We start from the raw sequence: 10,065 nt of genomic DNA on the forward strand, positions 1-10,065 counted from the left end.
TTTAGAGTACTGTTTCTCCTCACCTACAACCTCGGCTAAAATCAAAGGGGGGCATTTTCCAGCTAAAGTCATGCCACGCTTGTTGTTATTGTTGCTAATAATATACTACTGTGAATGATGTAGGTTCTACATTTTAAATTGATTATTTTTGTGGGTCTCAATGACAACAACCCTTGCATCCTCAAACTAGGGTAATGAAGCTTCTATATAATTGCATTGTTATTGGAACTCTAGACAATTACTTTCTCCAGATTTGAAGTTATCGTCCCCCTTACTTGGGAGTTAGCCTAGTCATCCTGATCGACCAAGGCGTGGTAGGTCACAGTAGTATTAAAGCCATTTGGCCACATTACTCTGAAGCAGATTAGACCTATTAATTCACGGAATGAAATGGACAAAAGCAGAGAGTCAGATTCTAGGCTTTCTATAAAGGACATGGGTCTAAACCGCCAAACAAAACGAACACCTGTCACTTAGGCTCTGTCTAAAATGGCACCCAATTCACTACTTTTAAACAGCCAATAGGGCCCTGGTCAATAGCAGTGCACTACATAGGGAATAGAGTGCCATTTGGGACACAACCTTAGCTACACCCCATTGTGATAATTGCTTGAACTGTCCCCATGCCACATTCTTTTGAAGAAGGATTTCCTTTCTTAATCTCCAATCAACTTTCTCGAGGAAAGCAAAGGGACTAGAATTCCTTTTTCTTTTTTTCCCTCTGACTAAGCATATGTTTTATTGGGCAATTAGAAACTCTGATATTGACCTTCTGTATGATGGATACCTGTTCCTACTGTGGTAATTGACAACACTGATCCCAATGTATTTCAAGATTACAATTTAGTCGACGGCTGGGCAAGCGATAGAAAAAGATGGTGCCTGGAAATTGGGCAGTGTATTTGTTTCACAGATGTGCCTTATCTCACAAGCAAATGTGATTAATGTTGCCAACAATTTAGCATTGTATTAATGTCTAATCAAAGGTATATTAAAATGATGCTATTTAATAAGAGTTGTGTGTTTCTATGTTGCTTCTGTCACCAGACTGTAAGGGAGCTGCCTTCAAGCTAGCCCTCACCCTGTCCTACCTGTGGACCAGTTAGGTTGGGCTTATACAAATGGAGTAGACTTATGGGTAAGGTGTCATTTGTTCCAATTCTATTGTGTATTATTCATCTATAACATTTGAAATCGGAGCCCTTAATTTATTACATTATTTTATAAGTAAATCCATTGAAGATGCTCTGAGATGTGATGTCAATCATTCACTGATGTTTGCCTATAATATTCCAGTAGGATTCCATTGATAACCTAGCATTCCATATATATTTTTAAAGATTCCATTGAGGTGTTGCCAAACTTGTGCTTTGTTTCACAGGAATGTCTGATATTGGTTGAGATGGCCCTTTTACAGCTCTCCCCCTTAGAAGACCTCTGTTAATTTCCCCAAACTTTCAGCCTGGGCCACAGTGGGCATAGACACCTCCCCTGATGAACTCTTGGTATATTTGCGAGCCCAGGCTGATGAAAAGACTCCAGGGCTACTCTACTACGTTGATCTTCCTGTCCCCATACCTCTTATCTCTGATGCTGATCTGTGTCATAGAATGGAAGGTGAAAATAATATTTAATTTCTTCAATATAGAATATTTATTTTTATGGACAGTTGCACTGATTATTCTGTCGATTTGTTCTGGTGATTTTGATGTGTCCACATCCCTATGCAGGAGTGGTTGGAGGCAGACTCCCTGTCTAAGCAGCTACATCAAGGCCTGGACCTTAAGGAGAGCCTGGCTGCACGGGTGAGGGAGGCCATCCAGCGCCTGGAGACCCTGGAGTAGGCAAAGAGAGCCACCCGAGGCTGGCACTGTCACCACCCACTGTCGCTGTGGCTCCTCCACCTGACAGCCTGCTGGACACCCTGAAGACAGCCTGCTGGACACCCTGAAGACAGCCTGCTGGACACCCTGAAGACAGCCTGCTGGACACCCTGAAGACAGCCTGCTGGACACCCTGAAGACAGCCTGCTGGACACCCTGAAGACAGCCTGCTGGACACCCTGAAGACAGCCTGCTGGACACCCTGAAGACAGCCTGAAGACAGCCTGCTGGACAGCCTGAAGACAGCCTGCTGGATACCAGCTGGAGCCCCAGCAGAGACAATTAAATATGAGAGGAAAGTTGGACCATGTTTTGCTTTGACCATTTAGGCAGACATATTTTATTTTTGTTGAAGTAAATTGACTCTTGTTAAACTTCGGGATTTCAAGACTGGTGTTGATGTATGTGAAAGGTGGGATATGACTTTGCAAAAAGTGACAGTGCCCTTTTCGATTGAACATGTACTCCTTAATAACACAGGACCCTGTGTTATTGTGTGGCTGTGTTGGTAGAGCATGGTGCTTGCGACGCCAGGGTTGTGTGTTCGATTCCCATGGGGGACCAGTACAAAAAAATGTATGCACTCGCTGCTGTAAGTTGCTCTGTATAAGAGCGTCTGCTCAATGACTAAAATGTGAATCACTTATCTAGCATTACATTACAATAGGGGTTGAGGTTGTGTCATTTCATCTTAAGTCTGCATTTACAAACTGGTTTCTCATGAACATACACCTACCTCATCGATTGTGAAGAGGACACTATCGGATATGGCGTGATCCAAGGTTGGAATGTAGTTTCGGGACCCATCTGTCCATGGAGCTTGCTGTGATGCCATGTTCTGGACACTTCATGAGTGGCCTAGTGTCACCTTTGCTCTGGTTGTGGTCTTGCTTATCCTCTTCATCAGCCTTACAATCATCAAGATGAATCAAAACCAGGTGAATGACCAATAGGTTTCATCATTTGACTGGTAAAGTAAATAAGATATTTCTCCATACAGTATCAGTAGTAATCAAGATGAATCAAAACCAGGTGAATGACCAATAGGTTTCATCATTTGACTGGTAAAGTAAATAAGATATTTCTCCATACAGTATCAGTAGTAGACAATACACATCAGCATAATTAATATTGAAGAAAAATGAATATAACATGCAACAATGATTGAGATAGTAATTTTTATGCCAACCGCTGCCGCCGCTGCTGCAGTGCACTGTGGACATGCAGTCGCTGTTTCAACAAGGCTTCATTCAGTAGGTGATCATGCAGCTGTTGACTGCCCTGTACAGGATTCACCAACCTAGACGATGTTGTCCATGGAGTGTAGCGTGGAGGAAGATTCACGGGCTCCGAATCTGACGAGAGCTCCCTTCCCATGAACGGGCAGATACTTAGATATATCCGATAGGAAACTGCTTTTTCTGTGCATCGGTAGTGAATGGTAATCGTGGGAAATGTGGTGGTATATTTTTGAACACCCAAATAGTTTTTCAGCACCAAAATATATATTCCTCGAATTTTTTTTAAATTGGAAGTATTTTCCGTTTTACAGTGAAGCTTTTACATCAACTAGCTATGTTTTATGCAGTTTATTGAATGGTTTGGAACCTGACCTGTACTATTAGCGATCACAAATCTTTATGTATTATATCTTTTATTGACATGTAGGGCTGGTTTCCCGTGCACAGATTAAGGTTAGTCCAGAACTAAAAAGCTTTCACAATGGCGATTCCCTATTAAAACCTTTTTTAGTCCAGGACTAGGTTTAATATGTCTGGGAAACGGCCCGTAATGTTTATTGAAGGTCCCTATGTTTATATACATGTACATGTTTATATACCAGTTAAAAGTTTCGACACACCTACTCATTCATGGGTTTTTCTTTATTTTTACTATTTTCTACATTGTAGAATAATAGTGAAGACATCACAACTATGAAATAACACATATGGAATCATGTAGGAACCCAAAAAGTGTTAAACAAATCTAAATATATGTTATATTTGAGATTCTTCAAAGTAGCCACCCTTTACCTTGATGACAGTTTTGCACACTCTTGGCATTCTTTCAACCAGCTTCACTTGGAATGCTTTTCTACCAGTCTTGAAGGGGTTCCCACATATGTTGAGCACTTGTTGGCTGCTTTTCCTTCACTCTGCGGTCCAATTTATCCCAAACCATCTCAATTGGGTTGAGTTCGGGTGGAGGCCAGGTCATCTGATGCAGCACTCCCATCACTCCTTGGTCAAACAGCCCTTACACAGCCTGGAGGTGTGGTGGGTCATTGACGTAGAATAATAGTGAAGACATTGTAGAAAATAAAGAAAAACCCTTGAATGAGTAGGTATGTCCATATGCGCGCAAAAAACTGCATTGAGTCACGTGATAGTGGATATTGTGACGTCAGATGAATGAAGCCGAGATGGCGGCTGCTGGAGGAGAGCCCCCTGCCCAGAGTGGTCCGGATGATTTGTTCAATCATTTCTACACAGAGGTAGGATACATTTAGGAAATATATGCTATTTAAGGTGTTAACAAATTCCGACCATTAATGCTCTGGATTTGTATGTATGAGGCCTTTGAGCACCTGCTGGCTAAAAAGCTCGAGAGGCTAACGTTAGCTAGCTCAGTAGCTGACGCTAGCTAGCTAACGTTTCCTCGCATAACACGGTGTGTGTATATGTGCTAGTTAGCAATTGCTAACACTAACAGCTGTGGTGTGGTGTTGATTCGCCAGAACAATTCTCAGTGATCCTAATACGGATATAGTTTGGTAAACCGCTATTTTGTTTTGTAAGTGTAGAGAAATTGTGTTTCCTTTATTAAAGTGGTGAATGGTTGTATTTGATCTGTAGTCTTTCAAGTATTAGTTTCGGTATTTCACTTATGGATACGCCCCCAGCGTATTCGTCAGAAGGCTTTATTACAATACGCGTTCTAGCTAGCCAGCAGATCCGACCCGCTTGTTTACAGCTGTACTTGGGTTTTACAGGATTCCTGTGTAGATTAAGGCACTGCAGAGCCAGGGCAAAATATGGCTTGGAAAACGTAGAACGTACTGCCTCTGCAACGCAATGCTGCAAGGCAAATGCAGCATTACATTAGAAATTAATGTTCTTCTTGTGTACCAAAATGCAATGACGCTGTCGGTTTGATTGAGGTGTTAATCTCGGTCTGTGGTGTTTTATGCTGGGTTTAGACAAGGTTTGCAAAAGCTGTCATACCAGTCGGCATAGTGGGACAAGAAAGTAAGAAAGACTGAGGGCCAAAGCAAGCCAGCGCGAAGGTATGCGTTGCTAAACAAAAAGTGCAAATCCACATCTGGAAGAAAAACAACATTATGTTTGAACTCTGGCGGCAAGTCCCATCTACCGTAGTGGCTGATGGCATTTACCGTTGTGCTCTCATTGAAAACAATGACATCCGGTTTGCCGTCAACCTCATACCATGTAAACACAGCATTAATCTACACAGGAAGCCTGTCAGACCCTAGTGCAGCTGTAAGAAAGCAGGTCGGATCTGCTGGCTAGTGTTCTGGAATGAATATAAACATGCTCAGTTCCATCTATCCAACCTTCCCCAAGTGGACTCATGAGGCCTGACAGATAATGCTACGCCAGCTGGCCAGTGAGAGGGATCAAGATTATGTAAATGATCGTGCGTGAACTTCTGTGACCTTACCTAATATGACATTACTTTGTCCAACAGGTAAAGCAGATAGAGAAAAGAGACTCTGTGCTAACCTCGAAGCAGCAAATAGACAGGCTGCTCAGACCTGGGTCGTCCTACTTCAATTTAAACCCCTTTGAGGTAAGTGGCTAGTTCCTGTCACATGCGACTGTAGTTGATCTATTATTATTGTGACGAGATTGATATGTAGAACTGCATTGAAGGGTCCTCAGTACAACACCAGCGACCTCATCCCGAGGTTCAGGCCTCTTGGCATAATGGCTTAGTGTGTTGTGCTGACCGACGCATCGTTGACGGTTTCAACCCGTTTGATATACTTGCTGAATGTGCTGCAATGGTGTCACAGTTAAATGGCGTTAACGTTGTGTGACCATTGTCTGGGCACGATGGTAAAGTGCAAGAGTGTGTTTCTCAAAGGAAAAGGCATGGTGTAACATTCTTTCTACAACACCAGCGACTTTGTCAAGAGGTTTGGATCGTTTGATGTAAATTGGTATTTTACTGACAGCCTCATCTGTGTTGCTTAGGCTATGCAGTGTCAACTTTGAGCGAAATGCCTATATTTCAATTGCAGGTGTTACAAATCGATCCAGAGGCAACAGATGAGGAGTTGAAGAAGAGATTCCGAGCGGTAAGGTATACTACATCTCTGACAGAAGGTACCGGAGTATCCAATCTTGGACCAACAGATTCCTTGACAGCTTCCAGGCCATACCACTGTCGAACAGCTAACCTTAGGTGTCCACCTGCACCCTATTAAGAGACTATTTGCACTGACTCTTTACACCCATTCCATACATGCACTCTGACACACACAATTTCACTCACTACCATCACTGCTGCTTTTATTTATTTGTACTGGTCAATTTATCTACTTTAAATAACTGTAAAATGATTTACATAGTACATACTGTCTATTTTATAGTTTAGATTTCCCATCATATCTTAAAACTGAAAACATTAGTGGTGAAACAGCCACGTCCGTTTGCGATAGATATTGCAACAACAAAGAAGTGAATGCAAAATCATTGTTTTTTTCCCCCTCGTGCGTGCAATGATGTCCGAAGTAAAGACTGACCGATATGGGAGTTTTGGGTCCGATATCGATTTTAGGGAGGCAAAAGTCACAGATTATCGATATAGCTGCCAATTTATAGTTTTTTAGAGGGAATGGCAGTGGATAAGAATCCAAAAGTGTTTGTCCTGAAACACCACAAGCACACTAATTAACAGGAAGGGCTGAATTAATTAACCTTTGTCTCAAAGTAAATTAAATGATATTGGTCACATACACGTGTTTAGCAGATGTTATTGCGGGTGTAGCGAAATGCTCGTGTTTCTAGCTCCGACAGTGCAGTAATATCAAACAAGTAATATGTACTCGCTTTCCATTTCAGTTGTCCATCTTGGTCCATCCAGACAAGAACCAGGATGATCCAGGCAGAGCACAACTAGCTTTTGAAGGTAGAAATATGATTGCAGGCACAATATGTCTACTACATCAGTTAGCCGAATACATTCAAAGAGTTCTTATCAACCCCCAATCCCACTGTAGCTGTGGACAAGGCATACAAAAACCTGCTGGAACCAGAACAGAAGAAGAGGGCAGTTGATGTAATCCAAGCAGGAAAGGAATATGTTGAGCATAATGTAAGTAACTGACCGCTGTTCCCTCTGTTCATAAGTAGCTTCCCAAATGGCACCCTATTCCCTTTATAGTGCACGACTTTTGACCACTGGCAGTGGTCAAAAGTAGTGCACTATAAAGGGAATAGGGTGCCATTTGGGACGTATGTTTACTGTACAACTGTATTAATAGTAGTGATGCTACTATTACAGTTTAAGTTCATGTATTGCAGTCAAAATGTTGTGCTGTGGCATCTTTTATTGCAACAGATGAAAGAGAAGAAGAAACTGCTGAAGAAGGATGGGAAGCCTCAATTCGTGGAGGAGGATGACCCGGAAATGGTATTGACAAGTGTTTTTAACTTGTAACAGATGTAAGGCTGTTTTGATATTGGGCTTATAGTTATTTTACTAAGGAAACCACTCTTCTCTTGATCTGACCCTCAGTTCAGACAGGCGGTGTACAAGCAGACTATGAAGTTGTTTGCAGAGCTTGAAATCAAGAGGAAGGAGAGGGAAGCCAAGGACATGCATGAACGGTAACAGTGCCATTTCAGTCAGCTGAATATTGTACATGAAGCATTTTGGAGGTATATATCGTTGGTGAAATACAGAACACATCGGCACAGAACGCTCAGTGTAATTGCATGAAAGGTGTGTATTGTTTAATACTTGAATTATAGGAATACATGGCCCTCAGAATGTCTTTGGTCTTCTTTTGGTGGCCATAAGGAGGGAATACCATTCAGTGTTTCGTGTTATTTTCCTCCTCAGGAAAAGGGCAAGAGAGGAAGAGATTGAGACGGCAGAGAAAGCTAAGCGAGAGAGGGAATGGCAGAAGAACTTTGAGGTATGTTGAAAAAAGGTTGTAATTACATTTGAGTGAGAATTACATTTTAAGCAGTAAATGATCAACATCGCCCAAAATAAGCTGGGATGAGGAGGGACGGAGTACCTGTTGCGCAGCGGTCTAAGGCACTGCCTCAGACCCTGGTTTGATCCTGGGCTGTATCACAACCGGCCGTGATCGGGAGTCCCATAGGGCGGCGCACAATTGGCCCAGCGTCGTCCGGGTTAGGGGAGGGTACGGCCGGGGTAGGTCGTCATTGTAAAATAAGAATTTGTTCTTAACTGACTTGCCTAGTTAAAAAGGTTTTAAAAAAGTTGCTGCTGGCTCTTCAGTTGTTTAACTGAGATTCAGGGATATGGCGTTACCACCACCAGCAGCAGGGTAAACTGCAGATAGTCAGTGTTTTCTTCATGCATCGCTGACTATACCTTACATTTTTTGTCACAAGGAAACAAGGGATGGCCGAGTGGATAGTTGGAGGAGTTTCCAGGCAGGCAAAGGAAAAGCTAAAAAAGAGAAGAAACCCCGGTCATTCTTGAAGCCTCCTAAAGTCAAGATGGAGCAGAGGGAGTGATGTCTGTTGAGGTGTGATGGTTAAGGATACTACCCAAAGTGTGCACTTGCACACTCCACATCATGTTTTAAAAGCATAGGAGCGGTGTGTAAGCATTGGCCGAAGGGAGTTTCCACCGTTGTAAAAATCCATGCGAGGAAGTTTGGAAGTGCACACTTCGGAAGAAGGGTGGAGAATCGAGTCTCGACCCATTATTCTTACTTACTCTTGACAGTGCGTCCACCGTCCTGAGAAATGTACTTTTGTGCTTGTTTTTTAATGTATATAATTGTGACATGCAACCTCCATGAGGGCATCACACTGACTGGCCTCAATTAAAGTAGGAAAGATAACAGGAAATCTTCCATTTCTGTAACCACCTTAGTTTGCCTGGACTTTTTCTGCTGTATTTTTTTATATACCTTTAAATAAAAGCTTGTTTGTAACACCGCAGTCTAGGTTCAGGGTAGAACAATGACATCCTTAGGTAACGACTGCCTGGTATGTGTTCGTCAATAGGTACAAGATCCTATAACATATGAAGGAATTCTTCCCTTACTGTGAAACAAGGGGTCCAGCCGCTTTTGGAGGACAATGGAAGTAGATTTCAGAACTACTTTATTATTTATTATTTCTGAGAGTGCCTGAATATTCTGCCTTCAGTTTACTCCTCTATTCATGCACTTTGGTTGGCGAGCGAGGTAGCGACAACGTCCCGCATCTCAAGTATCCCTCTTGCTTTGCCTTCATCAGAATGTCAAATCCACAGTGGGCTGGGATTCCACTACACAGAGAAGGCATCCTATTCCATATGTAGTGCACTACCTTTGACCAGAACCATACGGATCCTGGGCAATAGACATGCACTAAATGGGGTGTCATTTGAGACAGAGACAGAAAGTTCACTACTATTCCTATGTTGATGCCCCCCCCCCCTCTTCAATACATTGAAATGAGTTACCCCAATTTACCATTGCTCGTGACCTTCTAGCCATCATCTTTGTTATAAGAACAGTATTCTTCCGTAGCATTGTGCATCCATTCTGTTTTCATATATCAAGTGTTTAATTGCAGCAATGTTGCACTCAATCTACAGTACCACAGAAAGCCGGGGCCTAGTCTGTCAGTTTAACTCTAATTGTTACACTATGTCCAATATATTCTTAAATAGGTCATCTGAGTGATCAAGTTATACATTTCCAAAGAGATTCGCCCGTTTATGCTCATGCAACATTATTAAAGACAATCAATTGCATTTGGCAGACAGACAAATTGACACAAAGTACATTTTCTTAAAGTGCGTAAGTTGTAAATCAGTTCAATGACAAACCTATCAAGTATGCACATATAGGATACATGAGGATGTTCTCGTCTAGAGCAGAACATTAACAATGGCCGGGCTCCCGAGTGGCACAGCATCTGTGCAAGAGGCGTCACTACAGTCCCTGGTTCGAATCCAGGCT

General features: G+C 42.3%; 1 protein-coding gene and 1 long non-coding RNA gene across 2 annotated transcripts; one reads left to right on the forward strand and one right to left on the reverse strand.

Moving 5' to 3' along the window:
* Window positions 1–1,850: 1,850 nt before the first annotated feature.
* On the reverse strand, window positions 1,851–3,261 carry LOC139554719 (uncharacterized). Its single transcript, XR_011670881.1, has 3 exons — window positions 3,073–3,261; window positions 2,620–2,791; window positions 1,851–2,144 (listed from the first exon to the last, which is right to left on the reverse strand). It is a non-coding gene; the product is annotated as an uncharacterized lncRNA (long non-coding RNA).
* A 781-nt stretch (window positions 3,262–4,042) lies between these two features.
* On the forward strand, window positions 4,043–9,048 carry LOC139554717 (dnaJ homolog subfamily C member 8-like). Its single transcript, XM_071367783.1, has 9 exons — window positions 4,043–4,377; window positions 5,592–5,693; window positions 6,148–6,204; window positions 6,971–7,037; window positions 7,129–7,223; window positions 7,470–7,541; window positions 7,647–7,738; window positions 7,974–8,049; window positions 8,498–9,048. The coding sequence occupies exons 1-9, from the start codon at window positions 4,291–4,293 to the stop codon at window positions 8,621–8,623; spliced, it is 774 nt and encodes a 257-aa protein (XP_071223884.1). The 5' UTR covers window positions 4,043–4,290; the 3' UTR covers window positions 8,624–9,048.
* The last annotated feature ends 1,017 nt before the right edge of the window (window positions 9,049–10,065 follow it).

The sequence above is a fragment of the Salvelinus alpinus genome, chromosome 26 (genome assembly GCF_045679555.1).
Source record: "Salvelinus alpinus chromosome 26, SLU_Salpinus.1, whole genome shotgun sequence".
In the NCBI taxonomy this organism is placed as follows: Eukaryota; Metazoa; Chordata; class Actinopteri; order Salmoniformes; family Salmonidae; genus Salvelinus; species Salvelinus alpinus.